This window comes from Brachyhypopomus gauderio, chromosome 10, assembly GCF_052324685.1.
Source record: "Brachyhypopomus gauderio isolate BG-103 chromosome 10, BGAUD_0.2, whole genome shotgun sequence".
Classification (NCBI taxonomy): Eukaryota; Metazoa; Chordata; class Actinopteri; order Gymnotiformes; family Hypopomidae; genus Brachyhypopomus; species Brachyhypopomus gauderio.
Window position 1 is genome coordinate 22,797,607 of NC_135220.1, and position 19,050 is coordinate 22,816,656.

Consider the following 19,050-nt stretch of genomic DNA (forward strand, 5'->3'; position numbering starts at 1 on the left):
AGACCTTTCCACTCTCAACTTGAGTATAGAAAATAGATATGCAGTACGAGTGCAGCACCATTTTAGAATTGGCACAAATATCCTACAAAGAACAGACTACACCTACACTAAGGTTGGAGGATGTTTTATAGGGAATGGTCACGCAAGATGGTGTCTCATAAAAGGGGGAGAATTCTGAACTGATTAATCACTACTTTTTTCCCACCAGAACTGATAATTGACACTTGTGAAATCAGACTTGCATTAAATATTGTGCATTTAAAATAAAATCACATTTTGTGATGTAAACATCTGTACTCAACTGTGTGTGTACTACTTGGCACCAGCCCTTTGTGGAGCAGGAGTGGGAAATGGAGGTTTGCATTCCCTTAAAAAGGAATTCCACTTTTTCCAATATTTCTGTAAAATCTTCAATTTTACCAACAATTGTAAAAAGACAACAAAAGAATTGCAACAAACAATTCACCAATTCAGAGTCACAGTGGCAGCTGGGTGGGAGATGGAGCATTTAAAGCTGCTTAAACTCCTTAGGCAGCCGTCAAAACTAGTTCCAATTAAGAACAATAAAATTGTATCTACAAGAACTTCACGTACAAATACTACTTAAAAAATTAACTTACCACCATTTCGCTGATAAAATTTGTGGCTTGGTAACTTGACAAACAAAACACGTGGTGCATATTCTGTGGCCCTTTCTCTCTCTACAAACAGTATAGAATTCAGTTGCTAGAAAGGACCAACTCTAAACTTCTACTTGCCTTAGCATGACTATCCAAATTTGCAAAACACTTCAATTTCTAAACCAAGTGGAATTCCTCTTTAAGGTGAAGGATGGACTCATTACCACTCTGTATCCACTTAGAAAAGAGGAAGGGTAAGACTCGCAGAGAATGAAGAAACTGCTGTTTAAAAAGAGAAGAGGAGAATGGTTATAGTATAGCACTAGGAAACAAAGCAATATGTATTAACCAAGAGTGGATGCCAAAAATAGGATTTATTTGCAGATATTGATAGCCATGTTCCTAAACAGTCTTTGGGTTTCAAATACACATTTGTTTTTTTTTTTCCATACACAATGAACTTCTTTACAGAATACAAATGACAATCACTTCCCCCAAATAAAACACCCATTTCCTTCTGTTTTGTGAAACTAAGGCTGAGGTGCACAATCTGCTCAATGTCGTGTTGGTACAAAATAGCAGAGACGCTCCAACACGCATTAACATCCTACAGCAGAGCAGATGGAGGTATTAACAAACTACAGTGTGGTGGAGTACCAGGAAAAGCTGCAACTTACACTGCTCCTTGTACCACCTTTTAAATTTTACCAGGCCATGATGCAAGCTGCTGGTCCCGATTCTTCAGCTTTCCCCACAGCACATCCACTTTAGCATAAAGAAAAATAAGGGGCTACATGAAAGACATCCTCCAGGAAAACAGTGACATTTCACAAAGGGCTTCGTTTCAACAAATCATGTAAAAACTATTACTGATTCAATCTTCCAATCACACTGCAAGTATTATATACTACTATAACGCCCTTTGTGAAACATCACTTATTTACATCATTCCAAAACAATTTTAGTAAGTACTAATTAGCCCTCAATATCGTTTTACCCACAAGGAGATAACTAAATCCAGTGTCAAAAATCACAATCCAAAATGTTGACTTAAAAGAAAAAAAAATAAACTTTCCCCTCATAACAGAAACAGGCTTATTTACAAGTTCATTATGTGCCTTGAACTGGCAGCAAACACTGGAGAGCATCTCTGGAGAGGCTCGTTTGTGAGCACTGAGTCTTCAACATCTTGATCCTTACCATGGATTCATGTTGTCATGGATGTTTTCTGAGACCCACTCATCCCGCATGGCAGACCAAGCACCTAGAAGAAAACTGTCAACAAGTTTAGCAGTAACTTGTATTGAAAGCAGATTCTATATACATGCCATTCAAGTCCTTATTCAATCAGATAATTCTTGACATATGACTATTTTGTGCTGTCCCCTCGATGCTCAGAACATCATGTACTTAGTTCAGTCTCAGGAAACGCTGAAAAGGTAAGATACTTGACCCTACATTTTGTGTGATGAGCTCGCACTCTCTGCACACTTAGTGCAGAATTCCACAGAGACGTGGTCTTTGTCCACATGCAGGCAGACACCACCTGCTGCATCTCTGTCCTCCACCTTCATTTTCTTTCGTGGTAATGCATAATCATGGTCATTCTCGTTGGACTCCTGGAAAAGCGAGGAGGAGAATTTCATGCCGTTCACACCGCTCAACCTGGACAACAGCTGAGCCAACATGCTCTCATTGGCCAACACAGCCCTCAAGTACCTAGTCTCACTCTCCAGCTCCTCCACTCTTTTGTTCAGGCTGCTGTTTTCCTGCTTGAGAAGTCGGTTTTCAGACGTCAGAGAACCAACATGCTGCTCTAAGCCACTCAAATACTGTTTCTTCTTTAGCCGGTTCATTCTGGCTGCCATTGCATTCTTATTGATGATGCGACCAGAAAGGTCTTGCAGTTTCTGCCTCTCGTTTGAGCCTCTGTTGTAGGAAATTGAGACATTAGATGCCCGATCCGTCTCATCTTCGGTGTTTAGATCTTGCATTCCGATGTCTGCGAAAGGAGTGAGCAAATCGTTGTCAAATGTCCAGTTGATGTCTGAATTAAGAAGGTCTTCTAGGCCCCAGTCGTTCGAATCGCTTTCTGGTGATGTTTGTGTGTGTATTTCGCTTTCAGAACCAAGTTTTAAGCCTTGGTCACAATCCTGTGAAGGACTTGAACACATGGCGCCCACGCCGTTACTGCCGTTTCTTCCTCTTTTTCTTGTGATCATTTCGCTTTTCTGGTAATGGTTTGCTCCCGCCAGTTGCTGAATATACTTTAAACGACCTGGGGGAGGAAAAAAAGAGTAATTAGAGTTATTTCAGAGCACTTTGTTTCTGTACCATCGTTATTAAAACAGTAAGGTGTTGTATTTGCCAACTAGTGAGCTGGGCATTAGTAGACCTGGTCAGGTGGGCATTACCGACCCACACGTTTTAGTCTCGGAGACAGCAACGTCGAGCAATTTGGCTGTTAACTAGGTCACAAATGTACACGTACGCATAGCTGAAATATATAATTGACCAAATCAGTAATGTGGTCACTTTCCACATTTTAAGAAGTAACGTAAGTTACATCATGTACATGCGATACTGTATTATCACCCGCACTACTATTATATAGCCAGCCGACCACAGCTAACGTGGCTATCGTTAGCTTCACTAGGTAAACTACGAAAGCGTTAGCTGGAAGGCTAGCGTACTTAATTACTACTATACATCCAGTTGAAAACAAAGTAGGTTGTAGTAGATTATATCTTCTCGTGTATGAAGTACAATGTCGTGGGTAAATGTAATTTGTTAGCTGGTTGATTAATCCGAGTATTTCCTAGTTAACCCGCCTGTATAGGCCGCTCTCTGTAGTCGGGATGACACAGCATTTTTAAAGAGCCCGATTACACTTACAACGTAGGTAAAACACACAATAGAAAACCAATATTGTCATACTTACCGTAAAGGTTTAATGGCAGGCGTCGAAGTCACAGTTCACAAAACTTTAGAAATTCTACCGTGTGTTTGGGATGAAAAAGTTTTCGTTCGCAAAACCGAATCAACGCCAACTTCGCAACGGATACGTTCTGGGAGGCGACCGCTGCCCTAAAATGGCGCGACAACCTGGGATCTCGCGTGATTTGGGTGACGCGTCAAATACGGGATCTCGTGCACTGAGCGAGACTTGATATTTCGTTACACAGATTTAAACACGTTTATAACCATCTTAATAGTTTTATAGTTCCGTCATGTAAGGAACATGCGTTGCAATTTTATTCTTTGAATATCTTTTTTAACACCGTCATCAAAGAGAAGCCTCAGCATGTTTATTGCAATAATTACATTTACGGCACTTAGCAGACGCTCTTATCCAGAGCGACTTACAAATAATAAACACAGAAAATAGCCAGTAAATCTATCGGGGCTGTTGTAAAAAAACATGTTGATACATACTGTTATTCACACAACATACTTTATTTTTCTTATACAACCGATAAATGTATTGTCAGACTTTTTTACACATCCAGTGCATACTCCGTATCACCATTATAAAAGATTAAGTACATTATTAGTGTATAGTACATCTTCCATTTTTTTCATTTGTTTAATAAAAAACACAATAACAATGTGTAGGTCCATTACTTTCTGGCCATAGTTCCTGCCATAATCAGCAATCTCAGTGGCACCACGTCCTCCACCCATTCATTCTGTGATTCAGTCATTCTCTTCCACAGTCCAGCTTCAGCTGGGCTAGAATCCATCCAGTTCACATCAGCACCATAGCTTGTACCTGGACAACAGCACAAAAACAAGACCAAAATGAAGTCCAAAGTAGACTACATTCAAACGGTGTTTCTTCTCGCCCTGTGAATCTTTATGTGTAAGTTTAGACGGTGTCTCTCACCTGTTCCGAGACCAAGCCGTGTGCCACCTATGAAGTGGTTACTAAGGCGATCACGGTCCCACACTGTGAGCTCCACACAGACCTCCCTCAAGTCTTCTGGTTTGAAGTCATCATACACCATTGTGTGGTTAAATACTGGGTTTGCTGTTTTCTTCACAACAGGCGTCTTATGTAGGCCTTTCCGACCAGTGTCTGGTAAGACTGTGCTAAAAACACAAACTACAGAATATAAAGTACTATCGTAGAGATGAATCCACACAAGACCATATATATGGAGATTTGGCACAGTTTATACAAGTTTATACATTTAGTTCACAAGAGGAACTAAGTCTAAAGCTAAGAAACCCAGAGAAAACCTGAGAGATCCACATAGCAGGGAAAGGCTTGCAAGAAATGTGATGTTTGTCTATTTTTTACATGTACATACCATTTAACAAATGTGTTGCCCCCTCTAGATGGCAGACTCTTACATTCCTTTACCCAGATCTGCACCTCGCCAGTCTGGGGGCTCTTTTTACCTACAACTACACAAAGCACACACAAAAGCACCCTGTGAAAACACAGTGCATTTGTGTACATAGGCCTTAAAAGTTGAATACTTACTTGAAGTCGGCAGAATAAAACGCAAAGCTACTCTTATCTCTCCATTCATCTCCACATTAACGCACTTTGGGCTGGACTGGACTGGAATCTGAAATGTTACATTAACATAAAGTGCACACATGCATAACTTGAATTCATTTGTTTTCTTTATTTAAATATTGCACACGCCTGGGTAGTGTTCTCTAGTTTTCTGGTATTTTTAGTCCTCTTGCTTTTGGAATTTTATTTCCAAGATTATAAACGTAGAGCAATCCCCGTTACTACATGAGATGGGTTTGTGCAAAAATACTTACTCTTCCTTTAAGGACACAATCCATTATATGTGTGTTGTCAAAGTCCCACTCAGATAGATCTTTGTTCACCTCTCCAAGAAAACAGTTCCTTCCAAATGTGTCATTATGCCACACAGAGACGTTTAGAGTGTGTTTTGTAAGGCTGTCCACTGGTATCTTAAACTGCTTAGAAAGAAGGTCATTTGATGTTAATTACATCGACAGTGACATAAAATGCTGCACCAATTGTTAATCATAGCTCATACCCGTAAAATCTCATTGTATGTTGGATTCTGAGTCTTCTTTTTCACAGATGTTTTCCTCTTCCCCAGTGTGGCTTTGTCAGGTAGGAGGTAACATTTAACATACCTGAACCACGGGGATAAAGACACAATTAGTGCAATTCAACCGCATGAGCAAAATGGTGTGTCAAATAAAATAACATTCCTCTTAGAACTAATGACATTACAGAGCTCTATGGTTTAACATGCTAAAAGCTCCCCAAATCTAACCAATATTTTTATTAAAACATGACCACTGCAGCCCACGTGTAGGTTTACCATGTATGATATACTCATATACTCAGTGCCAGATGCAAGATTGGCCTGGAGAATTGCAGTAGTGCATGTAAAAAGAACATTTGTGTAAGCAGTAAATGTTTTGCACTCTGCGATTTATAGGAATTCGCTTTTAAAAAGTGGATTAGCAGCAGTTCAATTAATTGTGTGTGAATGTTCTCAGTGGAGTCAGACATATCTGATAGTCTTCCACAACTGTATAGAAAACTGTTTAGAAAATATCTCAATTGCAAATAATCTTTTAAGTCTTTTCAAGTTCTGTAAAGGCCAAAGCATCTCATTTTCTATGCCTTGGTATTATATGGATAATATCAGCCATCAGTAATTAAAATAACTTTTTTCAATGCTGTTCCTGGCATTGAATTCCCTACTGAAACGCTCACGGGTCTGAACGGTTCCTCTTCGGCTCTGCCACGGCCAGGTCTCTGCACTGCACTATGAAGATGTGGAACTCGCCCAGCTTCTCCACGTAGTTCATGGCAAACTGGATGGTGCCTTTGACCTCCACGTTGCCAAAGTCCCATCTGGAAATGCTGGTCACACTGCCACTGACCTTTCACAGCCAACAGAAGCAGCCCAGAGTTATTCCCTCTGCAGCTGAGAGTGACAAACTCGCAAAGCAAGAGAACCCAGAGAGTCAGGAAAGCTGCTTCACATGTGCTACAGCGCGTGAATGTGGATGTGACGTTAGGTAGCTGCAGATGTTAGAACCTGGTGGCACATACAGAAGACATGGTGGCAAGGCTGGAGGAGGAGCTATGGTCAGTGTTCATGCTGTCTTTCCTCAGTCTGTCGGAGTAGTGCGTGTCCACTGAGGCAGGCCCACCTTGCGTTCCGATGCTCTGTAAGAGAGCATGGACCTTAGCACTCTGGGTAATATAACAGCACATGCACATGCACAGACTTTAAGATGAATAACAAACAAAGCTACTTACCTGTATACCTGTACAGCCAAAGGCCTCACTAAACATTTTTATTAATAAAATGGCAACATGATATCACATATTCTATGTTTAACTGAAAAAGAGGTTAAATATTTATAGTAAACATTGATACAGAAAAGTATTTTCATCTCAAAGCTGCATAATCAGTGAGCAATAGAGATGTTTTGTGAATAATCCATTTTCAGCTTATAAAGTAGAAGCAAGCTCAGCTGTATTAATTACAAGCATGCAGCATCGTGTGATGTCATGTCCAGATGGGCCTGATGTCATGTCCAGGTGGGCCTGATGTTATGTCCAGTGGGCCTGATGTCATGTCCAGGTGGGCCTGATGTCATGTCCAGGTGGGCCTGATGTCATGTTCAAGTGGGCCTGATGTTATGTCCATTGGGCCTGATGTTATGTCCAGGTGGGCCTGATGTCATGTCCAGTGGGCCTGATGTCATGTCCAGTGGGCCTGATGTCATGTCCAGTGGGCCTGATGTCATGTCCAGGTGGGCCTGATGTCATGTCCAGTGGGCGTGATGTCATGTCCAGTGGGCCTGATGTCATGTCCAGGTGGGCCTGATGTTATGTCCAGTGGGCCTGATATCATGTCCAGTGGGCCTGATGTCATGTCCAGGTGGGTCGTGGGTCAGGTGGCCTATTTACCTGCTGCTGCGTGAAATCAGGTACAGAGGCACTCAGCATCTTCATCTGCCCTGAAACTGAGGACCCAGGGACACGTGGGGCTGCAGACACTGATCCAGGAACAGTAGGAATGTGTAACAGAGGAGGACATCTGAGCGTTTATTACATTTTCAAGAGTGTCTGTGCTGATCTACAGGTTGTCCCTTTTGTGCCAGTGATTATGATGCTGACACTCTCAGACTGATTAATGCCCTGAGGGTTATAAATACACTACTTGCTAAATTTGCTTTTCTGATTCATCAGATAAATACAGTGTGAAGTGAGTCTTCCTCTGGGACCTCAAGAGATTCAGATCCAAAACCTTTAGAAATTGCCTGAGTGGAACCTAAGTAGCATGTTTCATTACATTTGTATTCCACTGGCTTCACAAATAGTTCCAAAATTATTATAAACAATAAAATGTACAAAATATTAGAAAGGACAAAGATGAGTGAGTTTACCGTCCTCCATGCTCAGGGTAACGTCATTCTGAGCATCATTCATCTGTCCTACGTCTTGTTGGTTTCAAAGGGCAAAATAATAATGAGAAAACAATGAGAGTAAATTGCAGCATAAAGCACTGAAGATATCATTTTGAAAAGATGGCAGAGAAGATGAGATTATCCATGACTCACGCAACGACAGGGTTGCCATGTCCTCTAGGCTCTTGGATATTGAAACGGGTCTAACGTTTGTCTGTTTGAGAGCTGTTACATGACTTGGGTCCTTGCAGCCACCTGTATGGAGGGGGATTTATGAACTTGTGAATTTATGTTGTATTATACTATGAACACACTCACACACACACACACACACACACACACACACACACACACACACACACACACACACACACACACACTATATATATATATATATATTGCATAAAATTAACTCAAGAACCGAACAGAAATAAAGTGAGTAATTGAATGTCAGTGTTAACTGCTGGATATTCAGAAACTGATTTCTAGAATATATTGTAAGTAAGGAATCAATAATTCAGATAAAAAAATGACTTGAAAATAATGTGATTTTATTGACCACACTATTGACTATAATAATTTGTGACAAATGTCTTGCTTTGATGCTGTAATATTGTAATATATTTTCATGAACAAAATATATTTATTCAAAACAATCGTCAAAAACGATTGTCTGGCTAATTTGTTAGATAAGTACAAATGGCATGAAATGTATAACATAACAGGACAGATTAATTCCCCGTAGCCACAAAAATACCTCAGGAAACCATGTGTATTTACATCCTCTCTAGCTACTGCACATGGCCTGAGTACCATCACTGAGTACCATCACCATGGGCAGTCATGGCCTGGTGGTAGGGAACTGGTCTTGTGACTGGAGGGTCGTAGGTTCGATTCCCAGACCTGAGGCCATGACTAAGGTGCCCTTGAGCAAGGCACCTAACCCCAACTGCTCCCTGGGTGCCGGGCTAGGGCTGCCCACCGCTCTGGGCACGTGTGATCCACAGCCCCCTAGTAATCACTAGTGTGTGTGTGTGTGTGTGTGTGTGTGTGTGTGTTGTAACTGCACAGATGGGTAAAAAGCGGAGGACAAATTCCGATTGTGGTGAAAAATCACAATTGACAAAATATGGCACATTTCACATTTACATTTATCACACACCTCGTGTGAAACATGAAATATGTCATTTATTTTAGAAACCCTGCTTTTACCCAAATCAGAATGTTGGTATAGACAGATGAATAAAACAGATAAATCTGATAATAATAATTTTATCACATTATTTTACTTAATTAGCAAAGTCAGCCTACTACAGAAAGAAATTTGAATCATCTGCATCCAACCCACGCAACCTATTCAGTATTTTTTCTTCTCTCCTTAACCCTCCCTCACCCCCTCCTTCATCCTTTCTCACTCCTGAGGATTTTGTCATCTTCATTGAAGAGAAGATTGCAGCAGTCCGTCAGCTCCCACCCTACCTACTAGTATCTCTAACCCAACACTCAACTCCTTGGCTTCTTTCTCTCCTCTCTCCTCAGACAAGATACATCAACTTCTGACGTCTAGCAATCTTACTACATGCCCACTGGATCCAATTCCTTCCACTCTTTTCCAGAATATGTCAAGATATCTCCTTCCATTCATCTCAGCAATCATGAACAGCTCCTTAGTTTCGGGTCATGTACCTACCGTGTTCAAGATGGCAAGGGTGGTACCAATCTTGAAAAAAGCAACACTTGACACCTGGGTGTAACGTTGGACAACCAGTTATCCTTCTCAACACACGTTTCAAAACTGACCAGATCCTGCAGATTTATCCTCTGCAACATATGGAGAATACGACCCTTCCGTTCACAGGAAGCTACTCAAGTGCTTGTGCAGTCTCTAGTAATCTCTAAGCTGGACTACTGCAAATCTCTACTTGCAGGTCTTCCTCTACGGGTCATCAGACCTCTATAACTAATTCAGAATGCTGCAGCATGACTGGTCTTCAATCTCCCCAAGTTCTCACATGTGACTCCTCTGCTATGCTCTCTTCACTGGCTTCCAGTAGCAGCACGCATCAGATATAAAACCTTGATGCTTGCTTACAAAGCCAAAAATGAACTAGCCCCTCCCTACATGATGTCCATGGTCAAAAGCCGATCTGTACAGCGAGCATTCAGAACCTCAAGCTTGGCTCGACTCAAAACTCCATGCTTAAAGTCTCATGGAAGACAAAGCTCCAGACTATTCTCTGTCCTGGCTTCAAGATGGTGGAACGATCTTCCATATAGTTCCATCGTAACATAAAAAAAAAATCCTCTGTAGATAAAATCTCCTTGTCATGTTTTTCCATGGAAGAATTATGTCTAGTCAATATATTTTTATTTTGCATTACTCGTCCATCACAGTGCAGTCAGTCATAGCAGCTTAGCGCACACACAGCATACGTGCCTCCTTAACCCTAACCCTAACCTAACCCTAACATAACCATAACGTAACCCACGCCTAACCCTAATCATGTCATCTACACTATGAACACATTTATATGTAGTGTATATGTACTCCAGTTAAGCATCTGTCTCTCTCCCTGCCTCCATCACACACATTATACCAAATTATTTTTCCCACTATTTTCTATAAAGCTCATAATGACAAAGTCTACCAAATAACAGCATTGAAGACCCCTAAAATATGAACAATTTATGGCCACCATATCATGTCAAAGATGTAATTTGCCTGAAGCTGGAGTAAGCAAGTCTAAGCATGTGGCCAACTGGGAGTGATGGTTGTAGGATCCTCACCTGTGCCAGGTGTCAGCTGGGAGTCTACAGGTGCGTCAGGCTCCAGGGTCTCCACAGTTGACAGGTGCCTTGGTGCAGGTCCCCCGCGTGTGTCAACACGTGCCTGATGTGTGTCTGTAGGTATGTGGTGTGTGTCTACAGAGGCCTGGTGTGTGTCTGCAGAGGCCTGGTGTCTGTCTGCAGAGGGTTGGTGTGTGTCTGCAGGCGTCTGGTGTGAGTCTGTAGGTACATGGTGTGTGTCTGTAGGTACGTGGCGTAAGTCTGTAGGTACGTGAGGTGTGTCTGTAGATACGTGATGTGTGTCTGTAGGTATATGGTGTGAGTCTGTAGGTACGTGGTGTGTGTCTACAGGGACTGGGTGAGCTGCTCTTGCTCTACTGGGCAACTGTCCATCAGCTTTCTTTGGTGATTCTAACTCTAAGATCTTGAAGGGATTATTAAAGGGATTCTGCCTAGGCTACAAAGAAAAAACAGTGATGACAAGTTGCGCCTTTAGAATGTACCTGAATAATTAATTAATATGACTAGGTGTACTTTGATAATAAAATCTTAATAGGTTAATAGGTGTACCTTGATAATTAAATGTTAATAGGTTAATAAGTGTACCTTGAAAATTAAATATTAATAGGTTAAGTTGTACCTTGATAATTAAATGTTAATTGGTCTACCTAGATAAATAAATGTTAATAGGTTCATTGGTCTACATAGATTAAAAAAAAAAAAGTTAATTGTTTAATTGGTCTACCTTGACATGAGCGGGGGCTGCAGCTTTAAAATCGTCTTTCTCAGTTTCTTCTTCCCTGCTAAAAGATGATCAGTGATCAGCCATGGCATGGAAAATTTACAGAATTAGAAAAATGAAAAGATTCAATGATATTCTTTAACAACAGTCATGTTGATTCAAGCTCTGATTTCATAATGTAGTCTGGAATTTCCGGAAAAACTTAAATCGTTTCGAATAATTTCTGCTCTGACTTGCACAAAGACATGAGAACCTGAACAGCCATGGAACACTACAACGTCACAGTGTATGCTCTGCGCTCAACAAACACACACATGTACACACACACACACACACACACACACACACACACACACACACACACACACACACACACACACACACACACACACACACACACACACACACACACACACATGCAGTTCAAACATGAAGAAATAGTCACGTCAACCATTAATTCTGAAGAGTCAGTATTGTGTATGTTGATTGGCGAGGGTTGGTGGGGAGGGTTTAGGATCTTGTGTGTTGATTGGAGAGGGTTGGTGGGGAGGGTTTAGGATCTTGTATGTTGATTGGAGATGGTTGGTGGGGAGGGTTTAGGATCTTGTGTGTTGATTGGAGAGGGTTGGTGGGGAGGGTTCAGGATTGTGTATGTAGATTGTCGAGGGTTGGTAGGGAGGGTTTCCTTTTCATCATGAACAGGACAATGGGGCATTTGATATATTAATGATGTTGTGTTCCGTGTGCCAACATCTAGCTTTGTTAATGATGTTATGTCTGAGTGGGAGTGTGTGGTGATGTGTGATCCTCTAATTAAACAAAGGAGCATTTGGGAAGGTGTTGTGCTTGAAACTGATAACAGTAATTAAAAGGAATTCAATCTTTAGAACTGCTTTAGTTTATCCAGCACATAATAACATAACACTTACCTCACACACTGTGGATGGGATGGCACTTCTATAAGGCCACATAGCTCAGGTGGAATAAAGACATCCTTAATCTCACGGGTTAGAAACCTCGGCTTCTCTGGCCAGATCTGGGAGAGTTCCACTATAAAACATGCACATGCACACACCCATGTATACACACACACATGAAATGTAGTGAAGTCCATCTAAAAAAACGCTACGTGAGGAGCTTCGTGACTGAGGTCCTGGTATGTGTCCATGTGCTTGGCTATTATTGATAAACAAACGCAAATGAAAAAGTGCAGTCTCTCTTTACATTCACCACACCAAACCATTTCTCTACATCAATCTATACGAGTAATCATTTGCAACATTATTCAATTTTACAAACGGGATTCTAAAAAAGTTGGGACACTAAATAAATTGTGAATAAAAACTGAATGCAATGATGTAGAGGCACCAATATCTAATATTTTATTCAGAATAGAATATAAATCATAGATCAAAAGTTTAAACTAAGAGAATGTTTCATTTTAAGGGAAAAATATGTTGTTTCAAAATTTCATGGCGTCAACAAATCCCAAAAAATTTGGGACAAGGCCATTTTTACCAGTGTGTGGCGTCCCCTCTTCTTCTTACAACACTCAACAGACGTCTGGGGACAGAGGAGACCAGTTTCTCAAGTTTAGAAATAGGAATGCTCTCCCTGTCTAATACAGGCCTCTAACTGTTCAATCGTCTTGGGCCTTCTTTGTCGTACCTTCCTCTTTATGACGCCAAATGTTCTCTATAGGTGAAAGATCTGAACTGCAGGCGGCTGGCCTTTTCAGTACCCGGATCCTTCTCCTACGTAGCCATGATGTTGTGATTGCTGCAGAATGTGGTCTGGCATTATCTTGTTGAAAAATGCAGGGTCTTCCCTAAAAGCGCCGATAACAACTTGGGTTATCCTGGTCCTCTCTGGTCCGGATGACATGGCGTCCCAGTGTTCCATAAAGAACTTCAAATCATGACTCATCTGACCACAGAACAGTCTTCCATTTAGCCACACTCCATTTTAAATGACCCCTGGCCCAGTGCAAACGTCAGAGCTTGTGGAGCTTGCTTAGAAATGGCTTCCTCTTTGCACTGTAGAGTTTCAGCTGGCAACGGCGGATGACACGGTGGATTGTGTTCACTGACAATGCTTTCTGGAAGTATTCCTGAGCCCCTTCTGTTATTTCCTCGTTAGTGGCATTCCTGTTTGAGGTGCAGTGACATTTAAGGGCCCAGAGATCACGAGCATCCAGTAGTTTTACGGCCTTGACCCTTACGCACAGCGATTGTTCAAGATTCTCTGAATCTTTTGATGATGTTATGCAGGGTTGATGATGATAACTTAAAAGTCTTTGCTATTTTACGCTGGGTAACACCATTCTGGTATCTTTCTGCGCAACAGTGGTGGAATTGGTGATCCTCTTACCATCTTGGTTTCAGAGAGACACTGACACTCTGAGAAGCTCTTTTTATACCCAATCATGTCGTCAATTTACCTAATTAATGTTAATTGGTCTTCTAGCTCTTCGTTATATGCTCGGTTTCCTTTTTCCAGCCACTTATTGCTACTTGTCCCAACAATTTTGGGATTTGTTGACACTGTGAAATCAGTGACACTGTTTGAATCAACATATTTTTCCTTTAAAATGTTACATTTACTAAGATTAAACTTTTGATCTGTCATCTATATTCTATTACAAATAAAATATTGACGTTTGCCATCTCCACATCATTGCATTCAATTTTTATTCACAATTTGCTTAGTGTCTCAACTTTTTGGAATCCGGTTTGTATGTAGTAGCTAAAACATGTACTTGTACTAAAAATGTACTCTCACATATGGTCACGGCTCGGTGGTCCCTCATGGACGCTCTGATGATGTCGGAGCCATGCCTCCAGTCTCCGTGTCTGTGTGACTTGGTCTCGTAAAACCATTCTCCAGTCAGACACTTCAGCTCAGCACCACGCCGTTCTGTCTTACGCAGCTTCCTAGGGGGTGGGCCGTGAGAGGCAGGTGTCAACCGAGAGAATCGTATGTAAGAATCATACATGAGAATAATATGCAACAATCGTACATAAGAATCATACATAAGATTCATATGTAAGAATAATACACAAGAATCATATGTAAGAATCCTGTAGGCCTATAAGAATCATATTTAGGAATCACATGTTAGAATCATGTATAAGAATCACATATAATCACATATAAGAATCATACTGTATGTAAGAATCATATAAGGTGAAACATGCCATATTTGTCAATTGTGATTTTCACCCCAATCGAAATTTGTCCTCCGCATTTAGAACACACACACACACACACACACACACACACTAGTGATATGTATCTACACTGTGTCGGGGTTTGTGGATGTTTACATTGCACCCTTTTATTATTTTGTGTTGAATGTTAAGAGAACTGAATCATTTGTATAATTAATCTACAAGGCCATATTTGATTTATATGTCAAAACTATTCAAATACTCTAGCACACAGTTCAACTTATTTTTATTTCAGCCCCTATCATAATCAAGGTCTGCATGCTGATACATCCTGGTTTGTGAAATGTATGTGTGATGTGATCATTTCACCTGCATCCTGCTCTGTTTATACTATTTTTGTTTGATATGGAGATTTCTTCACATAAAGATATAGAAAATGTAGTTCTTAAGAACTGGATTCCTAAAAATTAACTTTTGCCTTTAGAAGACGGCTTTACTGTTACATCTGTTTGGAGAAATTCCAGCTGTGCAAAAATACTGTTTAACCTGGGAATGTTTAAAGGGTTATATCACATCTGACATGTTTATGAGAAAAAGACTAAGAGAGAGAGAGAGATAGTGAGTGCATGAGAGAATGAGAGAGAGAAAGAGAGAATGAGAGAGAGTGACACACACACAATACCAAAACAAATTTAATCATGTTTTCTGATTTTGACCATGAGCTTGTGGGACATTCCAAATTATAAAAAAAAACCCATTCAGGTCTAAAGAAACTCTGCTAGGTGCCATCCAGAACTGTCATGCCAATGAGGACCATGTTACCTAATTCATTTGTGTAATGTCAGATAATCAGTAATCAGTGTGTGTTCTGCAAGATGTTCAGGACATGCTGGAGCAGGTGAGTTGTTTGAAGGCGTCTGTAGAGACACCTTGAAGAGCCACTTACGACCTCTCATGACCACTCACAACCACTCACGACCACTCATGACCACTCACGACCTCTCACGACCACTCACGATCTCGCACGACCACTCACGACCTCTCACGACCACTCACCACCTCATACGACCACTCATGACCTCTCATGACCTCTCATGACCTCTCATGACCACTCACAACCACTCACGACCACTCACGACCACTCATGACCACTCATGACCAATCGCGACCTCTCATGACCACTCATGACCTCTGCCATAGAAATGTGAACCAGAGCATGAATCTCAACATTTTCAGCAGTCACAAAAATGAACAAATAACAAACGAAAAACAATAAAAACCTCCGTGGCATGTTACTCACTGAACTCGCTGCTCGTCCACTGTTTTCAGCCGAGCGTCTCTCTGCAACACGGCCTCGATCGCCCCCTGCTCCTCCTCTGTCAGGTAGCTCAAGTCAATCATGCTGAATTGCAGCGTTCCAAGCACAGATTTCAGATCAGTCGGGTGATTGTGGGACCCCCAACGTTGTGCATAAGCCAAGCTTGTATAGCCTGTGTCAGCACTGCTCTGGGATCAGTCACCAGATGCCCAGAGTTCTCGAGCCCATGCTTCTGGAAAAATAAAGTAGAAAAACATCAGGGACATTGAGGATTTCTGAAAAAACATGCAGTGTAGGAACCGTCACTGAGCTGGGAGACGTGACCGATAGGGGGTCTCATGATTATATTTGGGACTCATGACCTTAAACAACATAATCTAAAAACAAAAACTGATGCCCATGTGCAATAACTCCATATGAGCCACAAAACAGTGTGAACATCACATTGAGTGACATCACCCACATCATAACGATGACGGGGATACAGCTCAGCCACTGCACAACAATCACAGTGAGAAAGACACCCTTCGTACTCAAATAAAGTTTGAGTTTTAAATTTGGTGCTGGAAAATAGCAGGATTTGATTTGAAGAGGCTTTTCAAAGTGAAAATCGGTTCCAGTGGGCAGTTCAGCATCCAGAAGAGAGAACCTGACAGTCAGAAAGGTCAGAAAATGCACCTACTGATCACTTCATTGGATAAAATAGAGTAAAAATATTTTCTTATCTTAAACATAAAATCTTATTACTCAAGATTACTCAAGATTACTCAAAAAATATACTAATCAATTATACTACTTGGTTATACCAATCAGATAGACTAATCAGTTATACTCATTTGAACATTTTAAGTTCTCTTACGTGACTCACATTTGTGTCAAATTGTTTTAGCTTTTTTAAAGATTATGTTACAGAATGAACATGACATGAATGTTTTTACAGTGGCCCAGAGGGCATAGCATCTGTTTCTCACAGCAAAGCAGCAGCTGTGTGTCTATGTGACTGTGTCTGTGTGTTTGTGTGACTGTGTGTCTGTGTCTGTGTGTTTGTGTGTCTGTGTGTTTGTGTGTCTCTGTGTCTGTGTGTCTGTGTGTTTGTGTGACTGTGTGTCTGTGTGTTCAAACGAAAGGTGCTGGAGCAGCAGTGAGTTCCTGCTCCAGGGACATGCGTACATAATCACATCCCACAGTTAATAACCCTTTCCTGTGGCATTTTCTTGACTGACTCACTTCCTCAAAGAAAAAAAAGCCCCAGTAGTTTGGTTTTTGGCACCAACTGTAATGCAGCAGAAACAAATGTCAAAAAATATTCCTAAAACATACAATTCTGTATGTGAATAAAGATGAAGAGATGATCATATGAACAGTTCACAACAGTTGTGTTTTAACCAAAATATTAACACCACTCCAAGAGCTTGCTTTATGTGGTTCTGAGTTCTGAGATGAACACAGATAAGGACCTACATGCCAAGACAGAGCCTGAGTGTTATAACCCAGCGATGGAAGCCCTAGAGTTGGTGGGGAGCTGGATCCGTTTGCATGCTTTTAGAAAAATCACAACTCCTATTAGGAAAAAAAACTATTAGAAAAAAACATAATTCTTGTATAGTTATGCTACACATAACTACACAACTGGTATGTCTTCATCAGACACGTCGTCATCAAACTTGTCAAGTATGTTCACGTTCGCACATCCTGAGGCAGTTTTGTTCGCGCGCTAACTCTTCCATGTTAAAATTCACTTTGTGTATGTTATTGTGGGGATAATGTAGAATTAAACATCTCCAACCAAAGGAAATGGAGCAATTCGTAAACTACTGTAATTTAAATCACTGTCTCTCAATGTCCTTTTCAAACATCATTCTTCTGTTTCATCTTTCTCACGCATAATACAAATATATCTGTATATCCGAAGAATAGGCGATCAGAAGATTCCGGGTGAGTAACTGCATTGTACTGTACTCAAAAAATTGTAGTTAATTTGGTTATTATATATATAACCATGATCTATGAATAACTCGATATACCTTGAAATCCTTGAAACATGACACCTTATTCTTGTTAGGGCACGCTACATATTTTACATGTAAAATGACTTCTTAGAGCACTCTGGGCAAACGGTTACTGCGCAATACTTTTCTCCTTTGATACAGCAGAATAAATTTTAGTGAGCAGAGTTAAAGAGAGAAAGCTTACCTTTGGTACCACTTGGGTCCAAATCCACTAACGCAATAAAAGTAAGAGAAAGTGAGAGGCCGTATCGTCCTGCAGCGTCTGACACATAATCATATAAGGCATTCCCTTGGCCACACGAAACAGAAGTCTCGGTGTGTGTGTGTGTGTGTGTGTGTGTGTGTGCACGGACACACACACTTTTTCAAAAGCCGGTTTTGGTCCCCCCCAGTTTTTACAGTTAAAACCAAATATTTAAGTAGCGACGAAGTCATGTCCCCCCCACTTTTTAACGGTTAAAAAAACAATATCCAAATAGCGACAAATCTAGCACTAGGATCATGCAGCTCCGAGCCCCCCCCCCCCCCCGCTCAACAATTTTTGTTCACAGCGCTCAACAATTTTCATTCAAACCCCCCCCCCCCCCCCCCCGCTCAACAGTTCGCCACCCCAGGTTGTGTCCCCCCCACTTATGAAATCAAAACTACGTCCATGTGTGTGTGTGTGTGTGTGTGTGTGTGCGCGCGCGCGCGTGCGTGTCGGGCTTGCAGAATGTGCTCTCACAAACTGTGAGAAAACTGGTCTCAGATCAGCCTAACAAAGCAGCGTCAAAATCGTGAGGGGGAAATCTGTGTGAAGTCAGAAACGGTACACGTCCTCATAGCTTTAAAGTTGAAATACGATTTTTCAAAATAAGCAAATCCTTCACACACGCTTTAGAGGCTGTTCTCGGAATGTAGCGCTTTTGCTTTTAAACTACTTTTGTATATTCCAAAAGAAAGGGCATGCAAAGTAACACTGATTAAATTTGCA

General features: G+C 41.1%; 2 protein-coding genes across 9 annotated transcripts; both read right to left on the minus strand.

The window, feature by feature from the left end:
- Positions 1 to 975: 975 nt before the first annotated feature.
- Positions 976 to 3,720, minus strand: crebzf (CREB/ATF bZIP transcription factor). Its single transcript, XM_077020536.1, has 4 exons — positions 3,562 to 3,720; positions 2,079 to 2,898; positions 1,821 to 1,895; positions 976 to 1,385 (listed from the first exon to the last, which is right to left on the minus strand). The coding sequence occupies exons 2-4, from the start codon at positions 2,840 to 2,842 to the stop codon at positions 1,325 to 1,327; spliced, it is 900 nt and encodes a 299-aa protein (XP_076876651.1). The 5' UTR covers positions 2,843 to 2,898; positions 3,562 to 3,720; the 3' UTR covers positions 976 to 1,324.
- A 335-nt stretch (positions 3,721 to 4,055) lies between these two features.
- Positions 4,056 to 18,510, minus strand: sytl2a (synaptotagmin-like 2a). 8 transcript variants are annotated; one of them, XM_077020541.1, is made up of 17 exons: positions 18,262 to 18,502; positions 16,051 to 16,300; positions 14,362 to 14,513; positions 12,510 to 12,630; positions 11,584 to 11,641; positions 10,839 to 11,295; positions 8,205 to 8,306; positions 8,031 to 8,084; positions 7,552 to 7,607; positions 6,685 to 6,801; positions 6,343 to 6,512; positions 5,648 to 5,750; positions 5,403 to 5,567; positions 5,110 to 5,197; positions 4,934 to 5,030; positions 4,507 to 4,712; positions 4,056 to 4,392 (listed from the first exon to the last, which is right to left on the minus strand). In XM_077020541.1, the coding sequence occupies exons 2-17, from the start codon at positions 16,149 to 16,151 to the stop codon at positions 4,241 to 4,243; spliced, it is 2,199 nt and encodes a 732-aa protein (XP_076876656.1). In that variant the 5' UTR covers positions 16,152 to 16,300; positions 18,262 to 18,502; the 3' UTR covers positions 4,056 to 4,240. The 8 variants fall into 8 exon arrangements, with proteins under 8 accessions (XP_076876656.1, XP_076876654.1, XP_076876653.1 ...); XM_077020539.1 differs by having other exon boundaries at positions 7,552 to 7,640; positions 16,051 to 16,297; positions 18,262 to 18,499; XM_077020538.1 differs by having other exon boundaries at positions 7,552 to 7,640; positions 18,262 to 18,499.
- Positions 18,511 to 19,050: the final 540 nt, after the last annotated feature.

Excerpts from the sequence above, each read along its gene's own strand:
- crebzf (XM_077020536.1), bottom strand. The coding sequence starts at position 2,842 with ATGATCACAAGAAAAAGAGGAAGAAACGGCAGTAACGGCGTGGGCGCC. Across the intron at positions 1,896-2,078 it reads GCGAGCTCATCACACAAAAT|TTTTCTTCTAGGTGCTTGGT; the intron begins GTAGGGTCAAGT and ends ACTTGTTGACAG. Across the intron at positions 1,386-1,820 it reads CATGACAACATGAATCCATG|TGGATGTGCTGTGGGGAAAG; the intron begins GTAAGGATCAAG and ends TTTATGCTAAAG.
- sytl2a (XM_077020539.1), bottom strand. The coding sequence starts at position 16,151 with ATGATTGACTTGAGCTACCTGACAGAGGAGGAGCAGGGGGCGATCGAG. Across the intron at positions 6,802-7,551 it reads CTGATTTCACGCAGCAGCAG|AGCATCGGAACGCAAGGTGG; the intron begins GTAAATAGGCCA and ends GCTCTCTTACAG. Across the intron at positions 5,751-6,342 it reads AAGAGGAACCGTTCAGACCC|GTATGTTAAATGTTACCTCC; the intron begins GTGAGCGTTTCA and ends CCCGTGGTTCAG.